Source organism: Chrysochloris asiatica, unplaced genomic scaffold (genome assembly GCF_000296735.1).
Source record: "Chrysochloris asiatica unplaced genomic scaffold, ChrAsi1.0 scaffold00090, whole genome shotgun sequence".
NCBI lineage: Eukaryota > Metazoa > Chordata > Mammalia > Afrosoricida > Chrysochloridae > Chrysochloris > Chrysochloris asiatica.
Genome location: NW_006408608.1, coordinates 1,913,962 through 1,936,188, shown reverse-complemented (window position 1 = coordinate 1,936,188; position 22,227 = coordinate 1,913,962). Strand labels below are relative to the sequence as shown.

The window sequence follows — 22,227 nt, the reverse complement described above, 5'->3', positions numbered from 1 at the left end:
ATTTGCCTAATGCAATATGTTGTTTGATTTCTTGACTTCTGCTTCCATGAATTTTGATAGTTGATCCAAGAAAAATGAAGTCCTTGATAATTTCAATCTTTTCTCCGTTGAAAGGAGCTCTGGTAGTGTAGTGATTATGAATCGGGCTGCAAACCTCAAGGTCAGCAGTTCAAAACTACCAGCTGTTCAGCAGGAGAAAGATGAAGCTTTCTGCTCCTGTAAAGATTTACAGCTTCAGAAACCCTGTACAGGGTTGCTATGAGTTGGAACCAACTCCGCGGCATGTAACCAACCAAGTTCCGATTCATAGAGACCCTTTACATTTGCATTGGAGCAGAAAGCCTCATCTTTCTGGCATGGAGCAAAATAGACCAGATCCATTGCCATCAAATTGATTCCAACTCATGGCGACCCTAGTGCTGCAGAATAGATCTGAGCTCTATAGGGTTTTCTCATCTGCAGTCTTTATGGGGGTAGATCACCAGGCTTTTCTTCTGTGGTACCACCACATGGGTTCAGATTGCTAACTTTTAAGTTAATAGAGAATGCAGACCATTTGCGCCACTCAGGGAGCCTTCAAGGATATCAATAGCAGACAAAAGAACTTAGCATCCACCTGTCCCCAGCTGCAAACAGGCCTAGACAGAAGCTTCAAGTCAATAAAGAAGTAGAGAAAGTATTAGGCCTTTGTGAGCCTTGCTTTCCTTCTGAAAACAATCTCAAAGGATTGGAAGGTTAAATGAGATCATGCATAAGGTGCTTAATGTAATACTTGGCACTTAATAAGTATCTGGCGAATGTTAGCCACCAAATCCTCATCTCCTAGTATTCAACAACCCCATGTGGTGGGTAGGCAAGGGTTATTATTGCTCCCATTCTGCATGTGGGGAAATCTAGGGGCAGTGACTGGTCCACGGGCACAGGGCACAGACGTGAGCGGTCCTGGGACCACCAGGTCCAGTGCTCCTTCCCACTCCCCAGCAGAAGGAGCTGGCCTGGCTCCCCTGCCGTTCCCGCCCCTCACTGCAGGCCCAGATATGCCTGAGGATGCTTATCTCAGTCCCATGTGGCACATCAGCTGTCTGGCTCGTGGCTTAATTAATAGTTCTTTGGACTCGTTCTGGGAAAGTGAAATTGGCAGAGCCTGGGAGACCACCCACATCTGCCGGCTGCTCTGGTTTCTGCAGAGAGTTGAGTGGGAAAAAGAGGGTTGGGGACCAGGGAAAGGCAGTCCAAGGTCTGGGGACAAAGCTGATCTGCTGCCACTCCTGGAAGGAGTTCATCAAGAGTGAGCGGAGCAGAGCATGGCCCTCAGAACAAGACCTGAATACCTACTCATCCCCCTTGCCCCCTCACCCACCACATGCTGGCCTTGTCGCCATTGCGCCATCATACCTGTGAGTCCTGTCTCCGCCTAGGCTGTTCCCTCCACCTGGGGCCTGCCTGGTACTTCGCCTCCTTGGGAGACACACTCTGACCACTACGTTTAAAGGTGCCCCACTAACTCTCTTATCACTCACCCTCAGTCTGATGCTCAGCATGATACTTGCCATTTCCGGAGTTTTCTTGTTAATGTAGTTGCGTGTTTATTGAGTGTCTCCCCTGCAGAAGGGTAAGCTCCACATTGGCAGACACCCAGTCTTGCTCATCATTGTATCCCCAGTCCTGTTGATGTGGTTGGCTAATTATTATTGATGAGTGCATGGATGGATGGATGTGAAGAAAAGAACCCTGGTGTGAAGGTTGGGAAATGGGTAATTGGCTTCATAGCTAGCCTTGGTTTGTGGTGGTTGTCAAATGCTAATGAGTTAGTTCTACTACATGATGACTTTGTGTGGAACACAATGAAATGTGGCCTGTGTCCTTGCACCACCCTCACTCACGATGGGAGGTATGTTTAAGTCTCTTATTGCAGCTGTGTCCTTAGAGAAGCCTCTTCATTGTCCTGGGGGGCCTCATTTCCCAGATAGGTGAAGGCTGACCCCAGTGACTTGCAGTGACTCTTCCATGCCAACAGTCTCAGGTTCTCATTCTCCTGAGCTCAGAGACCTGAGTATAAAGGGGATTAAATAAGATGTGACATATGGAATTGAGGAAGGCAGGCTGGGAGGACAAGGATTGGGCCTGAGGAAGGACCTGGTCCCCCACACTTTGTGACTTCGTAAACCCCCACTGACCCCACACACAAGGATTCCATAAAGACCTCATTGGGCAGATTTCCCTGGTACAGGATCACTAGACCAAGAGTCAGGAAAATGAATTGTAGTCCCAACTCTACCCTCCCTGAGTCACTTCACCTCCCTGGGCCTCAGTTAACTCAACTGTAAAATGGGCACGACAATAGTAGAAACTCTGTCTTAGGAGGGTTTAGTGAAGGTGGAAGTTTTAGATGCTTAAATTGTGGTTGCGCGGCGGGCTTCTCCCCATGAATGGTCACTCAGGTAGTGTCTCCCTTGGGCAAACTTCCTTCCAACTCACTGTCCACTGTGTTTCTCTGATCTTGTCACTTGTCACACTGGGTTGTACGTGTCTGCTTACTTGTCTGCTTTCCCCTCTGATATGTGACCCTCACAATAGTGCCAAGATGAGGTCTACCTCACTATGTTGTTGTTGCTGTTAAGTGCTGTCGAGTCGATTCTGACCCATAGCGACCCTGTATAGGGTTTCCAAGGAGTGACTGGTGAGCTTGAACCACCGACCTTGCAGTCTGGCACATTAACCCACAGCACCACACCAGGACTCCAATATGGACTTGGAAATATGTGTGAGCAAATGCATGAATGAATTAGTTATTGAATGAATATCCTAAGCAGCCAGTCCAAGGAATGCTGGCTGCTGGGCTGGAACTTTGTCTTCCACTTCTATTGTCTCTTCTCTCCAGGCTTAGCACACCCTCATTTCCTCCCTTCCTCCAACCCATCCCTATAACTCTCTGACCTGACCCTCCTTTCTTAACAGTTGCCCCCAAAGGACCCAAAATCATGATGACGCCCAGCAGAGCCCGGGTTGGGGACACAGTGAGGATTCTGGTCCACGGATTTCAGGTCAGCCTTTCTCTGAGCATCTGGGAGGGTGGTGGGAGGTGGCAGGGACCCCAGCCAGACACCAGCAATGCTGGCAGCATTCCCCAAGGAATCTCTAAGCACAACCAGCAGGCCTCAGTTTACAAACCTGTATAATGGAAGAACTGGCAAAGGCAAAGAGGTACATGTGGGTTTCCACCCTTCCTGGAGTTCAGGACTACTGTTAGTTGTTGTTGAGTAGATTCTGACTCATGGTGAATTAAACACGTAGAACTCCTTCTATAGGATTCTTAAGAAGCAGATCGTCAGGCCTGTCTTCTGAGACACCTTTGAGCTCAAACTCCCAACACAGTTGATCCGCCCTAGACTCCCAGACTGGCAGCCTGAGACTCCTCTATTCAGGGCGGTGGGCTGCCACTCCCAGCCCATCTGATGACGTGACTCTCCCCTGCTCTGGCTTGCAGAATGAAGTCTTCCCAGAGCCCATGTTCACGTGGACTCGGGTTGGGAGCCATCTCCTGGACGGCAGTACCGAGTTCGATGGGAAGGAGCTAGTGCTGGAGCGGGTCCCCGCCGAACTCAATGGCTCCATGTACCGCTGCACGGCCCAGAACCCACTGGGCTCCACGGACACACACACTCGGCTCATCGTGTTTGGTATGGGTCAGCATCCCTGGGAGGACCAGCCCCCTCAACTTGTCCTTTGGGAGGCACCATAGCTCATTGAATAAAACTATCAGACTTTTGGAGCCACAGAACTCTGGGCTCAGATTCCACCTTGGGTGAATTGCTTACCCTCCCTTGGCTTCTCCATCTCTAAAGTGGGACCGATACAGCACAGCCCACAGGCAGGTTGATACCCTGACATCGTATAGCAGGTGCCGGACAAAGGTTACCTTCTCAATGATATCCACTCTCTAGTTCTCTTTCTGTTTCTTTCCAACAGAAAACCCAAATATCCCCAGAGGAACGGAGGACTCCAATGGTAGGTCTCCACCACAGGGCTTCTTGCATAAAAGCAAATGGTTTTCATGGTTCTGGGAAGCTTAGTCCCCCAAACAGCCTGCTTGAGTATCCTTGCCTCTCCTCCATGCCTCGAGCAGCCAGTTATCCTCTAGGTAGACAGAGACTGCCCTTTTTAAGAGGATGTGAAGGCTCAGAGATGAATACAGAGGCAAGTACAGTAAGTACACGGGGACTCAGCAACCCATCTCTCAAAGCAGCTGATGACACTTCCAGAGACCAAGTGTGGTCTCTCCGAAAGGGCATGTCTATCTGGCTCGCCCTGGGACCCTGAACCTTCCTTCAGCAGGACCCTTGTGTGGGAGCCTGCGTACTCCCCTCTCTTTCCCACACACTTGATCAGCGCCTGCTCTCCTGCCCACCACCCACAGTTCACAGCAGAGATTCCTTCTTCAGGTCCCTGCTGGGAGGCTGACCACCAGGAAGCCTCACGTTGACCAAGCAGGCCTGAGGCAGGGAAGGTCAGAGATAAGGCTGTGACTACCAGGGAACACTGCTTGTGGGGGCTACAAGAGAAACTAGAGCTTGGGATATAGCAGGAATCCTAGTAAGTTTGCCCTTATCCCAAACATCCTATTCTGCCACCATGTGCCGCTGTGAGAGCAGAAAGGAATCAATGACTCTACAGAGGGGTGAATCCAGAACACGTGAAAATGAAACACCTTGAAGCCAGAAGAGTTTATAAAAAGTATTTCTAATCCTTGCAACACCCCGCCCCCCCTCCCCCTGAAGAAACTAGTACTGCTCCCATTATACAGATGAGGAAAATGAGGCTTACAGAGGTTTCCCAAGGTGGTGAACATACAGACCCTGGAGACAGGCCCCTGCCCTCAGTCCTGGCTGTGCCATTCATCTGCCCCTGCAAGTCACTTAATGCCTATGCCTCAGTTTCCTCATCTGCAAGCAAAAAAAAATTGTCATCGAGTCTATTCAGACTCATAGCGACCCTGTATAGAGTTTCTGGGCTGTAAGTCTTAATGGGAGTCCTGGTGTGGCACTTTAGGATAAGCATTGGGCTGCTATTCGCAAGGTTGGTGGTTCAAGCCCACCAGTCACTCCTTGGTAACCCTGTGCAGAGTCGCTATGGGTTGGAACAGACTCAAAGGCACTTTAACAACAACAAATCTTTATGGGAGCAGACAGCCTCATCTTTCTCCCTCAGAGTAGGGGCATTAATGGCACCTACTTCAGAGGGCTGCTGTGAGGAGTTAAATGAAGTTACAACCATCTTTGGCCCATAATCCACTCCAGTGAGCTATCATTGTTATTGTGATAACAGACCTTGTCCAAGGTCACCAGGCTGATGTTGAAGTCTGGGTTCCTGACTGTGGACCCCTGAAGCTCTGCCATGCCCAAGCTCCACCTCCTGACTGCACCCTCATAAGGTGAACAGGGTGGGTCTCAGGCTCTGACGCTGCCTCCCTGCACCCGGCACAGGTTCCGCATCTGGCCCTGCTGGCGTCTGGCTCACCTTGGTGCTCTCCCTAACAGTGGTCCTGGAGCTGACGTGAAGGCTGGGCACCCCCACCACTCCATCTGAAACTGACATCTCCACGATCGGTTTTCATTTCTTTTCTAAACAATTTCCAAGCCTTGTTCTTAGTCTCATTCTGTCTGTGAATTGGCTTCTTCGGTCGGTTTAATTAAAACAAACAGAACAATTTTCCCCACCTCAGTTTGTGGCTCTGTGTTCTTCATTTGTTCGGGAACAGCAACTGGGTACCTCTGCCATCCAGAAATGATGGGATGGTGCGGGTGGCAGACGGGGGATGACACAGAGGAGTGGCAGAGAAGATGGAAGACTTGCTTCTTCCTGGATGGGGATGGGGGAAGTGGGAGGAGGTGGACTCACTATCTCACTCAAATCCTAGCATCTAGGCATGGGGCATGGTCAGAGACCCTCAGGAAATCCAGGTTTCCCCAGGGCCAGGTGTAATAGCCAACCGTTGCCACAAAAATGCTGCATAACAAAACAACTCAATTCTCATTAGCATCCAACAAGTATTTATAAGCATGTTCATGGTCAGTGTTGTGGATTGAATTGTACCCGTTCCTCCAAAAACTGTGGGTTGCAATCCTAACTCTGCAGATGTAATCCCACTAGTAACAGAATTTTCTTTATGTTAAAGAGGCTGTAAGGAGCCCTGGTAGCTTAGTGGGTACCCTTTGGGCTGCTAACTGCAAGGTGAGCAGTTCAAATCCACTAACAACTCTGAGGGAGAAAATGAGGCTTTCTGCTCCCATAAAGATTTACTGCCCCAGAAACCCCATAGCAGGTCTCTGTGAGTTGGATCCACCTCAACAGCATATAGCAACAGCAGCAGCCATATTGAGGCCTTATCAGTGTAGACTGTGCTTTAAGCCTAGTCTGTAGTGGTTACGAGTCAGGCTGCTAATCTCAGGGTCAGCAGTTCCATGGGAGAAAGATGAAGCTTTCTGCTCCACTGAATAGTATACAATCTGTCTAGGTGGGGCTGATGAAAGGAGATGAGTGTAGGTCTCTTGTGATACAATAGTGAATAATTGTTATCAGGACTGATTGTGAGGGTTGGAAATGTAAAGGTAGATATTTTATAGCAAGGAGGGGAGTGCTTAACTTTGCAGTCTAGGAGCGGAGGTCCCTGGGACTATCAAGGGAGAAGAGCGGAAAAGAGAGTGGGACCCTACCCAGAGAGGCAGTGATGCCAGAGATGGAGGCAGAGACGATGACATGGAGAGAGGAAGCGGCTGGGGACTTTAGACCCAGAGAGGGAGTGGAGCTGTGTGCTGACGATCGGGAGGCAGGCTTGTAGTGTATACCCTTTGGTTGGTTGATGATGCACGGAGGGGATTGTAACCATGGCAATGAAACAATATACGATAGGATGAATGTAAAACGAATGTTCTCCCATGTAAACTATCATGTAATTCACAATAAAATATTTAAAAAAAAAAGATTTCCAGCTTTGGAAACCCTATGCAGGGTCGCTATGAGTCAGAACCGACTCCACGGCACATAACCACCACCACCACTTTTGAAATATAATAAAGCATGTTAGGTGCAGAAACAAGTATAGATCAGGGAAAGATAGATGAAGCCTCATAGAGATCACCAAGGATCCAAGGAAAGGAAGCTGAAAGAGACAACAGTTTTCCAGCAGAGTGAACAGGGAGTCTTCCCCTAGAACCCATGCTCTGAATGAGTATGTCTAGCCTCCTAAACCATGAGGAAATACCACCTGTGACATTTCTGTTACAGCAGGGTTAAACACTAAGATAGTCAGGGGGACTCTGGTTCAGTGGCTCTAGACTGACCTGACTGTACAGCTCTGGTCTTTTCCTTCTTTCTTGTCTTCTTAAGGACCTTTTGCATTCTTCCTGCATGTGTTTCTTGGTGTTCTTGATGTCATCCCACAACTCTTTATGAGTTTTTAATGCATCATATCTGTTCTTAAGACACTCTAAATGTAGATGGGATCTATTTAAGGTCTATTGTGGCTCTCATGACTTGGTTTAGTTTTCTTCAACTCTAGCCTGACCTTGCATATGAACAATTGATGGTCTGTTTTACGCTGGCCCCTGGCCTTATTTTAGCTGATGATAACGAGTTTCTCCACCATTTCTTCCTACATATGTAGTCAATTTGATTCCTGTGTATTCCATCTGGGAAAGTCCACATATATACTTGCTGTTTATGCCATTGACAAAAGTATTTGCAATGAAGAAGTCATTAGTCTTGCAAAATTCTATCATGCCATCTCCAGCATTGTTTCTGTCAACAAGGCCATGTTTTCCAGCAACTTCCTATTTGCTTCCAACTTTCACATTCCAATCACCAGTACCTTTCTTTCTTTTTTTTTAAGTTTTTATTGTGAATTGAATGAAAGTTTACAGGGCAGATTGTCAGTTTTACATTCAACAAATAAGATACTTTGTTTCATTATAATGATTATAATCCCCTCCATGTACCATCAGTTAACAGTATTTCTCTCTATTCATTTTAGCTTTTTTTTTTTTTTAACTCTCAGGCATATATAATAATTTACACCACATTCTGCAAGCCTGCCAGCTCTCAGTCTCTCTTTCTTTCCATGAATCTAGAGTCCTCAGCTGGTCCCTCTCTCCATGTCCACATCTCTGTCTCCATCTCCGGTGTCACTGCTTCTCTGGATAAGGTCTTGCATTCCGCTTGTGCTCCTCTTCCTTGATGGTCCTAGGGTCCTCTGTTTCTGCAGTGTAAGATTAACTGCTACTCAGTTTTTGTTACAAAACTTCTACCTTTACAGTTGTGACCATCGCAATTAGTCATGATAACAATTACTCACTATTGAATCATAAGAATCTTATCCCCATCTCTTTTCACCAGACACATCTAGACAAGATGAAAACTATATAGTGCGCACTCGATCTTCCCTCACACACTCGTAAACTAAACTTCTTCTTGAAACCTTGTAAGCCAGTCACTTCGTGCCTTTATCGCCCCCTCATTTTAGGTAGGCAATGTCTAAGTTGCCCATTCCTATCTATCCTGTGTACAGAGGGGATAGCATTGGTACTTGATGTGAAGACTCCTTCCCTCTTTGTTGGGATTTAGAGTTACTACCTCCATGAGTATAGGTCAAGTTTATCCTATTGTAGCAATTTACCCTCGTTTCCTTTATCAAAAATAGTTTGTTTGTTTTTTTTTTCTTCCTCTAGTTGAGTTCTGATTATCAAGCCATCAAGGCTCTGTCAAATGGGTACTATCTGCAAGTTTGGGTGGGTGTTCTTGTGCGTCTCCCCTCATTTCATATCAGCTGGATGCTTCACTCTCAGCTCTAGCCCTCTGTGGCTATGCCCTTGTCCATGGGCTCATGGACAAGGTGTCCCCAGGTCTCACCACACTTTGGACCAACCAGCCCTTCCTCTTCTCTCTCTCATCTCAAGGTCAGCGGGAGTCTATGGAAAATGGTTGAACTCAGCCCATTTCTTCATTGCTGCCTTTCCCCCTCTTCTACTCACCAATAGACCAATGTGGTTGCCAGCACGCTTACATGCCTGTTCGTGTGTTCCCTTTGAGTTTCAGTCTTAGAAAGGGTTACCAGTAACTTTCAATGCATTTTTTTTTCCTTTTTTTTTTTTTAATTGTGAACTGAGTGATAGTTTACATGGGAGAACATCAGCTTTACACCATCGTTTCATTGCTATGATTATAATCTCCTCTTTGCATCATCACTCAGCAATATTTGTTTCCATTCCCTTTGTGTGGTTTTTTTTTGGGGGGGGTAGGTGGGCGGGGTGAGGGGGATATGTACACAGAAACACCCAGGAATATATAATCATTTAAACAACTAAAGGCTACTTTCTGCAAGCCTGGCTCCTGGCCGCTAGCACTCAGTCCCTCTCTTTCCATGAGTCTAGAGTCCTCAGCTGGTCCCTCTCTCCATGTCCTCATCTCTGCCTCCATTTCTGGTTTTGCTGCTTCTCTGGATAGGGTCCTGCATTCTGCTTGTGCTCTTCTCCCTTAATGGTCCTGAGGTCCTCTGTTTCTGGACTGTTAAGATTAACTACTCCCCCATTTTTGTTACAAAACTTTCACCTTTACAGTTGTGACTGTCACAATTAGTCATGATAACAATTACTCACTATTGAATCATAAGAATCTTATCCCCATCTCTTTTCATCAGACCCATCTAGACAAGATGAAAACTATTCAGTGGGGACTCTATCTTGCCCCGCACATTCATAAACTAAACTCCCTCTTGGAAACTTGTAAGCCAGTCACTTTGTGCCTTTATTGCCCCCTTATTTTAGGTAGCCAATGTCTAAGTTGCCCATTGTTATCTACCCTGTATACAGAGAGTCAATGCATTTTTAATTGCATGTGTGATCAATTTCAGACTGAAGAAGTTGGTAGAATTTAATTTCATCATCACTGGCTTTAGTGGTTGTGTGTAAATTTGAATAATAGTGGCATTAACTGGTCTTCTATGTAGGCATTTCGATATTATCCTATCACAGAGAGCACTGTACTTCATGTTAGATCTTCAATGAATGTGACACCATTCCTCTTCAATTTGTTATTTCCAGTATAGTAAGCTACATGATTGTCAGATTCAAAATGGCCAATACCATCCCATTTCATCTCAGTAATGCCTAGGATATTGATTTTTATGTGTTTCATTTCATTTTTTATGACTTTCAGTCTTTCCAGATTTATATTTTGTACATTCCATGTTCTGATTGTTAATGGATATTTCTAGTTGATTCTTCCCGTTTTAAGTTGTGCCCCATGAGCAAATGAAGGTCTTGAAAGCTTTGCTCTATTCCTGTCATTAAAGTCAAGTTTACTTTGAGGAGACATCTCTTCACTAGTTGTATTTTGGGTGTCCTCCAACCTGAGGGGCTTATCTTCCAGTACTATATCTGACAATGTTTCAAAGCTCTTCATAATGTTTTCAGTGGCTAGCCATTTAGAGCTGATTCACCTCTCCTTCTTCCTTGTGTGTCTTAGTCTGGAAGCTCAGTTGAAATCTGTCCATCATGGGTGACCCTTCTGGTATTTAAAATGATGGTGGCATAGTTTCCAGCATCATAGCAACATACAAGCCACCACAGTACAAGTTGACAGAAGAGTGGTGGAGACAGCAACTGGCTTAGATTTTTCTGTGTCTCTCCCAGGCCTTGAAGCTATCTTGCAGAATCAAGGCCCATCCCTATAACAGCTTCAGTTCCCCATACCTACCAGGCTGGGAATTAAGCAGTAGCTTAGTGTTCTCTGCTGCCATCACAGGCTCTCACCTCTGGTCAAGTTGGAGCCTGGATGGCCAGTTCAATTAATTCCCACACTGGCTGTCATATGTGACTCCCTAACTCCTCCTTCAAATCCTGGACTCTTTCCCTCACCCTGTTGGATGTCTAATGCATTTCCAACTTCATGTGGCCAAACCCCAATTCTTGATGTTCTCCTTTCTGTTCCTTTTCCCTTTCCACCTAAGCTCCTTCCTCAGCTTTATATTCATCAACCCAGATGTGCAGATCAAACATGTAGGTCTTCTCTTTAATCCTTTTCTTCCCCTCATCCCTCTTCATCCAATAGAACAGAAAATATTATTGACCTTATTGCTAAAGCTCCTCCCATGTCTCCTCTTCTCACAATCTCCTTCTCCATGACCCCCACCCTGGACAAAGCTGCCTTTGCCTGGAAACCTGCCTCATCCTCCTATCTGGACTTAAGATCCCACCCGCCCCCCCCATAGCCTCCCAATTGCCCAGTCTCCCACCCAGCTAGAAAGAGCCTTAATCATTCCCTTGTGCTCCCCAACTCAGAACTCTTTGATGGCTTCCCATCACCACAGGAATACAGATAGTCCCTGGGTTACAAACAAGGTTTGTTCTATCTGGGTCTTTAAGAATTTGTAGATAAGTCAGACCAGGTGCGTATGGTTCTTTATTTAGCCTTATGTCAGTGCAAGAAAGGAGTCCTGGTATGGCACTGCAGGATAATACACTGGACCGCAAGGTTGGTTTGAACCTCAAGGTTGGTGGTTCAAACCCACTAACTGCCCCTTGGAAGCTCTATACAGGGTCACTATGAGTTGGAATCGACTCTACGGCACTTAACAACAATAGTAAAAGAAAAGGCTTGAAACCTTTTCAGTGCTTTTAAAAGCTGCAAATGCAGACAGTGAAGGCTACAGTAGGGAAAACTTGCTGTGAGTAGGGGTTGGCTCAGTCCTTACAAAAGTACACAGCATTTAAGGGCAAGAAGGCCAGGATGGCCAAACTTCGTCTCTCATACTTCAGATATATTGTCAGGAGGGACTAGTTGCTGGAGAAGAATACCGTGTTTAGTAAGGTGGAGGGTCAGAGAAATAGAGGAAGATCCCCAGCGAGATGGATTGGCAAAGTGGTAGCATCAGTGGGCTCAAGCGTGGCAATGATGGTGACGATGGCCCAGGAGCTGGCAGTGTTTCGTTCTGCTGTGCGTAAGGTCGCTATGAGTTGATATCGACTCGATGGCACCTAACAACAACAACAAGGAATTCTCTGTAAATCCGACGTCATTCATAACCCAGGAACTGCCTGTCATCCAAGCTGTTACAGACTGCAAAGGACATAGCTCTGCTTGACCCTCTAGCATCTTCTCAAATCTTTCCTTCCACTCATTGCTTTCTCTGCAACTAGCCAAGCCCAGACCTGCCCCAAGGTCTTTGCTCTACCCAGTCTCTCTGCCTATAATTGGCTTTGCCTTTTTAGAATGAGCTTTGCAGGACCGACTCCTCTTTGCCATTTAGATGGCCGCTAAACCACCTACATGAACCCCACTTTCATTGCTAACTGTCCTCATCACCAGCATTCACACTGCATGTTTTCTTCAGGGCTCATGGTGAGGGACACTGGCTTTCAGACCAGCTGCCCATGTAGCACTTCTCAGACCCTAGCCACCCAGAGCGAGGTCAGAGCCCATGTGGTAAGAACACTTTCTTTTAGAGTCAAATAAGCAGGCACAAGTACCTGCTGGCTCTTACTGCCTCTGAGGGTTCATGAATTCCATGAAATGACTCGCAGAACCTCACAGAAAGTATGCCATACTTTGGGTTACCACTTTATTACAGGCCAAAACGAGGCTGTCAAAATGGTGTGGAGGTGGCATCTGACCTCCTCTGACTGCACTGAGGAGGAGAGTCAAACTCCACAACAGCCCACTGTTGATTCCTATGAGGCAGAGGTCAGACATGCCTCCACCCTCCAACCTTCCAACTGGTTCTTATACCAACTCTCTCTTCCACAGTGCTCTCTGCTTCTCTGCTGGGTTTGATAATCTGCTGCAAATGTCACATGGACCTCTCAGACAATACTCAGGATTGTGGGGTTTATTAGGGAAGTGAACAGGGCACAGTTCAGGATCAGAATACAGCCCTTGGTGCCAGGAGAACTTCTTCTTAGTCATATCCACAAGCATGCCTCTCTTTGGCCCTTGGTCTCTCAGTCATGTGGCCTCTGCTCAGGCAAGGGTTACAAAAGTGCTTAGTGCTGTTGGTAAATGTCCAAGGTGTACCTCATTCTGCAAGAAAAGACCTTCAGTCTTACACCATAGACTAGAAGCAGCTGCTTTGTCTTATGCTCATGGTGGCGCTGACCTCCATGTTTCTGTGCAGGAATCTTGGGGTCCAAAGGACACACTTCACTCACGCTTTACTTTTCTTTCTTCATAGTCTTGAGATTCTCCTGTGCCCACCTCTGAGGTGTCTGACTTGATACCCAACAGGATGGCGAGATCCACCAATTCCCACATTAGAGTCCCACACACCCTATTTACATGTTCCCATTCAGTCCCAGGAGTCCTGCTGTGGTGTTGTGGGTTAATGTGCCGAACTGCAAAGCTGTTTGAACTTCAAGGTCGGTGGTTCGAGCTCACCAGCCGCTCCTCAGAAACCCTGTACAGGGTCACTATGGGTCGGAACCGACTGGACGGCACTCAGCAACAACATCAAGTATATTTGGTAGGAGTTATAGACTCTGGCTAGGAGAGCCATACTAGTAAATTCACTGTACCACAGATACAAACAGACAAGAGACACATGGGATGAGGTTGGCAAGGGGGCACAGCACAGAACTTCTGTTTCCCAAGGAGGGACACACTACCCTCTCCCATCACCAACCAAGAAGCCCCTCTGAACCGCCATGCTCAGGGTTCTTATTGGCTTCACTCTATGATCATGAGAGAGCTCTCAAGGCTTGGTCACCATCAGACCCCAGGTGATTCTTGGTCTGGTCAGCTTCCACTCATTAGCCTCAGGGGCTAATCTGGTTTAAAGAACTGAGAACAAAGACCAAACATTCACAAAACACAGTGCTGTAAGACCGCAGACCCGGTCAGGAGGTCAAGCCCCTGTGGGCCTAAGCGTTGTTGACCGTCCAAACCATAGGCTCTGAGGATCAGACTTTAGCTACCTAGTAGACATAGCAAACTGTCCCTCATCTGATTATTCAGTAATGCTTGTTAGTAATCTCATACATGAGCCCTGGATATCCACAGACAAATGTAAAAACCTTCCCTAAAAGCCGAGACTGTAAATTCCAAAAAGGCAAGTCCCCCCCAATCCATCCAAAAAAAAAAAAAAAAAAGCTAAAGAGGATAGAGAGAAACACTGTAAACTAATGATATATGGAGGGGATAATAATCAATGTAATGAAACAAGCTATATGAATGGTTGAATGTGAAGCTGATGATGTGCCCTGTAAACTTTCACTCAATCCAAAATAAAAACATTTAATTAAAAAAAAAAAAAGAAACCACAGTGCTGTAAATGATTATTTACTATTTCTTACTGGGCTAGGTATTAGCTGGGTGGCCTGTTGATCTGGGCCAGGTTTGGCTGATCTAGGCTGGGCTCACTCTGACTGCAGGGAGCTGGTGGACCAACTGGGAGTTAGCTGGTCTAGGATGGTCTTGACTGGGATGACTTAGCTCTGAACCACATAGTCTCTTACCCTTCAACTGACTAACCCAGTGAAGGCAGAGAATGAGAGAGAAGCTGGAAGTGCCCAAGGCCTCCTGAGCTTGGTGAATGAGCTCATATTGTTACCTCTACTGAATTCTATTGGCCAGTGCAAGGCACAGACAAGCCCAGATCCAAAGCTTTGAGGACTGGATTCCACCTCTTTGTGGGAGGAACTACAAAGTCATATGGCATAGAATGTGAATTCAAGGGAAGAGTCAGGAGTAGAGCCATTTTTTGCAATTGACAACAGCCTTATAAGCTGAACTTGATGTTCTACATCAGGGGTGGGGAACCTTTTTTTCTCCCAAAATTCATAACATCATTTGCAGGCCGTGCAAAATTATCAACTTAGAAATTGTTGTTGTTGTTAAGTGCCATTGAGTCTGTTGCAACCCATAGCCACAACCCATAGTATGTAGGGTTTCCAAGGAGCGGCTGGTGGATTTCAACTTCCGACCTTGTGGTTCAAATTAACCTTGCAGTCCAGTGTATTATCACAGGTTACAATGAATCAGAATCAAGTCTACTGGTAACTGGTTTTTACCCAGTAAATATGTTTATATCCACATTTTGCCAGACACTGCATTCTTGTAGCAGTACCAAAGCAGATGTTCTTCAAATGCTGAAGGCTCTCAGATATGCATCAGCTTAGAAATACACAATTCCCACATTACAGTCCCACACACATACACAACAACCCATAGACAACAACCACACGCATAACCACCTGCCTCCTTTGCCTAATTCCTTCTTCTCAAAGCCCTGCTCTGTCTCACATGAGCTGACCCCTCTGCTGACTGCTGGCAAGTCCACAGAAGCCTCTATTGCACAATGCTTTTGCCTGTTTTCTGGAAGGAATTAAAAAAAAAAAAGATTTGTTCCCTCTCTTTGCCTTAATAGAGGGAAGCCCATGTAGGCATGAAATTGGAATGCTTTGCCCTATTAACAGCGTGGTTTCTGGGTTCCACTGACCCCTGAAGTGCATTAATATCTCAGCAGCAAGTGGGTGAACTACATATCTCGGCAGGGGATCCACCCGCAGAGAGCCAGCTTGGAGCCTGGAGGGGACAGGGCATAGAGTTATGAATTCCAGGATAAATTCAGCGAATTTTGCAACAGGCTAGGGATGAGCAAGACAGACCCCTCCTGAAAGGGACCACTTGCTCATTCACTCATCTGACAAACCTTGAGCATCCCCCACTCTCACCTGGCAAACAAGACACAAAGGTAAATTGGGTTAGCCCAGCCCTGGAGGAGCCCCCTAGTCCATTCAGAATGACAAACTCCAGAAAAGAGATCTCAATTCCATGTCATTCCCACATATTGGAATGAAAGTATGGAGAGCATGCAATAGGGGCACAGCATGGGTGACAATTTCTTCTGCCTAAGGGAGATCTAGAGGTGGTGGTATTATTGCCGGAACTGAAAGGAAAAGAGCAGCAAAACCTTCACAATTTGGCCTCGGATCAATCCAGGTGCCTGAGGAGGGCCTGAGTTCTCATCTAGAAAGTTCTCTAAGGTACATCTTTAAAAGGTTAGATGCAATCCACAATAGCAAAGGGTGGGAGCAGCCCAAATTCCCAAAGTGCTGGTAAATGCATAAATAAAACGTGGTATCTCCACATAACAGACTATTGCTCAACTGTAAAGAGGAATAAAGTGCTAAGACATGCTACAACATGGATGAGCATTATGCTCAGTGAAAGAAGCCAGACACAAAAGGTCACATATTATAGGACTGTGTGGCACTGTGAGTTAATGGGCTGGACTGCAAGGTCAGTTTGAACCGCAAACTCACCAGCCATTCCTTGGAAACCCTATACAGGGTCACTATGAGTCAGAACAAACTTGACGGCATTTGACGACAGCAACAACATTTGTAGAAGATGTCCTGAATAGAGCAACCCATAGAGACAGAAAACAGACTAGGGCTGCTAGGGGGAGGGGAAGTTGGGAGTAGCACAGTTTCCTTTTGGGTTGATGATTGCTCAGCATTGTGAATGTACTAAAAGCCACTAAACTTCACGCTTTAAAAGGGTGAACTTTATGCTATGAAAATTTTACCATCGATTTTAAAAAAAGAAAGTGTTAAACTTCCCAGATGCATGGTTGCTGGTTCCAGGCCGGGCCACATGTAGCTCCTGGTCTCCTGCCCATTGTCCTTCTCAGGCACATGTCTCAGTTCCCACCCACCACCCACAGATCCCCCAGTGTCCTGGCTTTGCAGGAGTGTCTCAGGCCAGACAGCAGCCCTTAAGGCCACTGCATCCACTGACTGGCAACTACACAGAGCACTGCTGGGCCAAACCCAGTAATCAGGCCACCTCTTGGTGCTTAAGCCCCTAAAGTGGGGTTCATCATCAGAAATGGCCACACCTGCCACTTAACAGGCTGTGTGGTAGGTTCCAGGTCGGACTAGTCTTCATCTGGCCTAGGCTCTGCCAGTGTGAGCATCCAGGCTGTTACAGGAGGTGGTGGAAGTCTCCTGGAAGTCTGCTCATCCTGCACTTGCTGAAAGAATCATGGTCACATTCTGTACATGTCATCTTCTTCTCCTCCCCTCATAGACCCAGGCTGGGGCAGCTGGCCCAACAAGAGCGGGCCTGGTGGAACCAGCTGCTCCACAGTTACCTGTGACCCCAGTAGCTAATGGCCGCAGATGGACCAGTAGTCAACTCTGTCCAGTTACCAGCTTGGACCTATCCACGAGGCGCTGGATGTCCTACTAAAGACTAAGGGCATTCACACTCTCCATATCACGCAGTACACGGAACTGGAGGACAAAACAAAAGACAAGACCCCTGCCCAGGTGAGCTGACAGCTCCTGGAAGACCCCCAAACAGGGACACCTGTCTGCTTCCCTGGGCTCCTCCCCCAGGAACCCTCAAGTGTGGATGGAGATTAAAGGGGAGGCAACAGAGTGAGTGAGGAGAAGGTGAGTCAGAGGGGGGTGTCTGGAAAGAGATGGGTAGTTGGTGAGGGTTGCTGTGAGATGGGATTCCCTTGAGGATTTATCAGGGGGTAGTGAGACACAGAAAGGAGCTCTGGTAGGGTAGTGGTTACGAATCGGGCTGTGAACCACAAGGTCAGCAGTTCGAAACTACCAGCTGTTCCGCGGGAGAAAGATGAGGCTTTCTGCTCCTGTAAAGATTTATAGCCTCGGAAACCCTGTACAGGTTTTGTACGAGTAGGAACCGACCCCAAGGCACATAACCACCATCACCAGTGGGACACAGAAAAAGTGAGTGGGATTCTGACAGAACTTATGGGAGAACAGGGCAAAGGTATAAGGATTGAGCGAGGAAAGGAGAAAGTTGGAGAAGGAGGGAGTGGGTAGAAATGAGACAAAGGAGGGGTATGGAGGGAGGAAGAGCAGAGAAGGAGGAGGAGGAGAAATAAAAGAGGAAGACAGAGGAGAGGGGCAGGGAGAGAGGGTAAGGGTTGGCTGCTAACCAGAAGGTGAGAGATTCAAGTCCACCCAGAGAAGCCTCAGAAGGAAGAGACCAGAGGAAAAGAGAGAGGGAAGAAAGAGAAGGCAGGGAGGATGGATATGGAACTGAAAAAGAGACAGAACAAGTCTGGACACAGAGACAGTGAGGAGACAGACAGGGGACACACAGAGACTGGAATAGCCCAGCCTAGGAGGTGGAGCCACAGACCTATGCAGGGGAGTTTTCCAAAAGGCACTTAAACTGTTCTGTCAGTGATTACGCCCATGGCCTCCTCCGGGGAGCAACAGTCCTGAGTAATGAGTGGAAGGAAATAGATGTGCAAAATACATGCACTTTTCCAAATGGGTGCCGTCCCCTGCGACAGGCCTAAATGTCAGCACACACAGCGCAGTCCTGCTACCAGCTGCCACCAACCTTGGGGCTGAGCAGTCCACAGCTGCATCCCCTCTCTTCCCCTCCCCATCTGCCTCTTTCATCTCTTTCCTCTCCTCCCTTCCCAGGCCCTGTGGCCTTCACTAGAGCCAAAACACCAGGGGTCCAGCCTTTAATGCCCAGCCTTGTCCTGCCTCACTTATTCCATCAGACCTGGAGGTCCCAGATCCACTGAAACCTCACTTGTCCAGCCACAAGGGCCCAACCAGTTTACATTTAGTATACCCAGACTCATGGAGAGCCCATGTGAGTCAGAAGAGAACTGTGTTCCATAGGGTTTTCAATGACTGGCTTTTCAGAATTGGATTGCCAGTCCTTTCTTCCTTTTGGCTTGGAGCTAAGCAATTAACCATGTGTTCCATCCAGGCACTTTTACCATAAAGAAAACCTAAACCAAATCTAGTGCCATCAAGTCAATTCCAACTCACAGAGCAGAGTAGAATTGCTCATTAGCACTTCTGATACTGTAAATCTTATGGTACATCTCTCTCCCGAGGAGCTTGTGGTTAGCAGCACACTACCACCAAGGCTCCTTGACCATAAAGAAAGGGCCTCTTTAATATCTAAATCTCAGCTGAGGGGATCCAGTTTTCTCCTATCAGAGGGATATTGTGAATAAGACATGTAACATCTGGAGAAACAGAGACTCAATCATGTACCCAAGGTCACACAGCAGATTGATGAAGAAACAAGGACTGGAAAACAGGTTGGCTAACCTACATCCCTTTCTCCAGAAGTTCACAGGTTGTCACCTTGATGAAGAAAATACGAACTCAGTCAGTGAGCCGTTGAAGTGTGCACTAGGGAAGGACACCAGGGTGGGGCAGTCTCACCGGGAGGGGCTGAGGCCTGAGCCTGGTGGTTCCACATGTTGTCACCTCCTGGGAATGTGGGCCATTCTATAGAGGGGGTGATGGTGGTGTGCCATGGAGTTGGTTCTGACTGATAGCAACTCTGAATAGGGTTTCCCAGGCTGTAAATCTTTGTGGGAGCAGAAAGCTTCATCTTTCTCCCGCAGAACAGCTGGTAGGTTCAAACTGCTGACCTAGAGGTTAGCAGCCTGACTCATAACCACTTTGCTACTAGAGCTCCTTACAAGAGCTCTGCCCTCAAAAAGAACGACCTTGACCTTGTTCCACATGCACCCTCACGCCTAAGCTTCCAGACTTCTGAATCCTGTTCTGGCTTCTGTCTGAGGCCCTGAAGAAGTTCAGGATTCAAGTAACAGTGTTTCCTTCCTAGGATCCTGTTTCTACCTGCTTCCTTTTTCTCAATGTCCCCTAAAATATATATGTGTGAGTGTGTGTGTGCGTGTGCAGGCACACGTGTGTTGAGGTTGTTCCTAGGGGACTATTAACTAAGAATAATTTATCCAAGAAATTTGTTATGTTAGAATTACCAATTAGATATGATTATAACTTACCATAGCTAACACTGCACTACTGTTGGAAATCTGAATCCCATTAAAATCTAATTAGCATATATTAAGTCGAAAGCGGTTTTACTGCAGTGCGCCAGCAGGTTTGAGCCGGGCTGAGCACAAAGATTCGTTGCCCACTTCAGCTGCGGGCCACGTTGCCCACGGTGCCCAGGTGCGTGCCAAACTGCCTCTGGGCAGCTTTTCTCCTAAGCTGAGACCAGATGGTCCTGCTTAGGAGAAAGAGAGGGGCAGGCCTTAGATGTTGACATGGAATTCAAGGCTATGTTGCTGGACAAGTGACCTGTGTCTAACACAGTTAGGGAACTTTGGGAATTTGGCAGCTCCTGGGGGGCCCTGTGGCACTATGGGTTAGGCACTGGGCTGCTAACCACAAGGTTGGTAGTTCAAACCCCTTAGCCACTCCTCTAAAGAAAAGGTTGTCTGCTACCATAAAAATGTACAGTCTCAGAAATCTATATAGAGTCACTATGAGTAGAAATTGATTGGATAGCAGTGAGTTTGTGTGTTTTTTTTCAGTTTGGAGAGAGAACTTGGTAACTGAGTGTGAGGGTTACAGAATGTTCACTTTCTTGGGCTTCAGGACATGATGAGAACTTATAGAGGGTACAGTGGCAGTTTCCCCTGGCCTGGCAAAGCCCCTTGCACTGTGTCAGCACTTTCTGAATTCTTATAATGCGTGAAGGGCTTGACTTTCTCACTCTGACTTCATCCTCACAAGAACTACAAGAGATGCAGACCGGTAAAGCTATGGCCACGCACAGCGCATCTGAGACAGAGAGGCTAAACAACTTACCCAAGATCACACAGTCACCAAGTGGCAGAATCAGCATTTGTGCTCAGACACCTTTAAAAAAAATAATAAAACTGGCACAATGGTTAAACGCTCAGCTGCTACCTGAAAGATTGGTGGTTTGAATCCACCCTCAGCTCCACAGGAGAGAGATGTGGCAGTCTGTTTCCGTAAAGATTTACAGCCTTAGAAATCCTCTGGGGCAGTTTTCGTCTGTTCCAAAAGGTTACTATGAGTGGGAATCAACTTGATGGCAAGAGGCTTTGGTTTGGTCTCTCTTAACAACTTGTTTCTAGAATGATGTGTGGTGCTGTGGGTTAATGCGCTGGACTGCAAGGTTGGTTTGAACTGCAAGGTTGGTAGTTCAAGCTCACCAGCTGCTCCTTGGAAACCCTACACAGGTTCACTATGGGTTGGAACTGACTCCACCGCTCTTAACAACAGCAACACTCGAACGAAGAAGTCTGTTGTCCAAATAGATGCATGCCAGCTCTCGCCAATGCCGGCCTCTGCTAGCAGGGGGAGGCAGTCAGAAAGGCGAGACCCCAGGGTAAAGACAGGTTGCATTAACAAGTGTCAACGACAAGGTTGCTATTTTCTAGCTAGGGAACTTCTAAGGCACAGAGTAGGACCCTGAGAAGATGTTTGCTATGGATTAAATTGTCCCCTGGTGCTTGTACCTCTGGATGTGACCCTGTTAAGAAATAGGAGTTTTCATTTGTTACGTCAATGAGGTCATTGTAGTTGTTTTTAAGTGCTGTTGAGTCCATTCCAACCCATAGCGGCCCTGCATAGGGTTTCCAAGAAGCAGCTAGTGGGTTAGAACTGCCGACCTTGTGGTTAACAGTCCAGCGCTCATCCTATAGTGCCACGGCAGGAGTCCATGCTGCCATTGTAGAGTGGCTCCTAAACCCAGTTACTTATAAGTTATAAAGAAACCCGAATAGACACAGCACAGAGACACAGAATACGGGCAGGGTGGAGGGAGCATCTATAAGCCAAGAAAAGCCATGGAACCACAGCGACCCATAGCATAGCTGAGACCCTAATGTGAACATCAAGCCTCATGCACTGTGAAAAATAAATTTCTGCTCTAAAGCCACCCACTTGTGGCATTTCTGTTATAGCTCTAGGTACTAAAATAATGTTCCAGCAAGCTTAATTCAAAACATCTGTCCCAACCAGTGGTTTTAGAATATTTTTAGGGACCAAATTCTTCTTTCATGTAAAAGTGTAATGTACTGAGTATCGTAGATCAGGTTGTTCAGCATATATTCTCTCCTTCCTTATCACTTGCAAGATGGCTCATACTCTCCCCTCTTCATCCTGTTAATGTTGGCCACATGACTTGTTTTGGCCAATGGTATGTTAGTAGATGCACCATGAGCATGTTTACCAACTGGGTTTCCTTCCTCACATTCCTACTAATGCTGTGAGAATATGGGACAGTAAGGGCACAGAGAAGATGAGAGACATGTGGAGCCAAACCACAGTGAAACCCAGCCCAGCCTAAATCAGCTGAGCCACATGTAACGAGAAATAAACACCACTCAGTAGTTGGGTGGTTTGTCCACAGCAATAGCTGACCATATACCAGGGG

The 22,227-nt window shown here is 46.9% G+C and overlaps 1 protein-coding gene across 1 annotated transcript in view; it reads left to right on the top strand.

Moving 5' to 3' along the window:
- The window catches only part of IGSF21 (immunoglobin superfamily, member 21), a 211,819-nt gene extending 206,104 nt beyond the window's left edge, over positions 1–5,715 (top strand). Inside the window, exons 6-9 of the mRNA XM_006866336.1 lie at positions 2,959–3,044; positions 3,488–3,680; positions 3,970–4,008; positions 5,484–5,715. Of these exons, the coding sequence (XP_006866398.1) occupies positions 2,959–3,044; positions 3,488–3,680; positions 3,970–4,008; positions 5,484–5,557 (392 nt within the window). The 3' untranslated portion in view covers positions 5,558–5,715. The remainder of the gene's footprint in view (positions 1–2,958; positions 3,045–3,487; positions 3,681–3,969; positions 4,009–5,483) is intronic.
- The last annotated feature ends 16,512 nt before the right edge of the window (positions 5,716–22,227 follow it).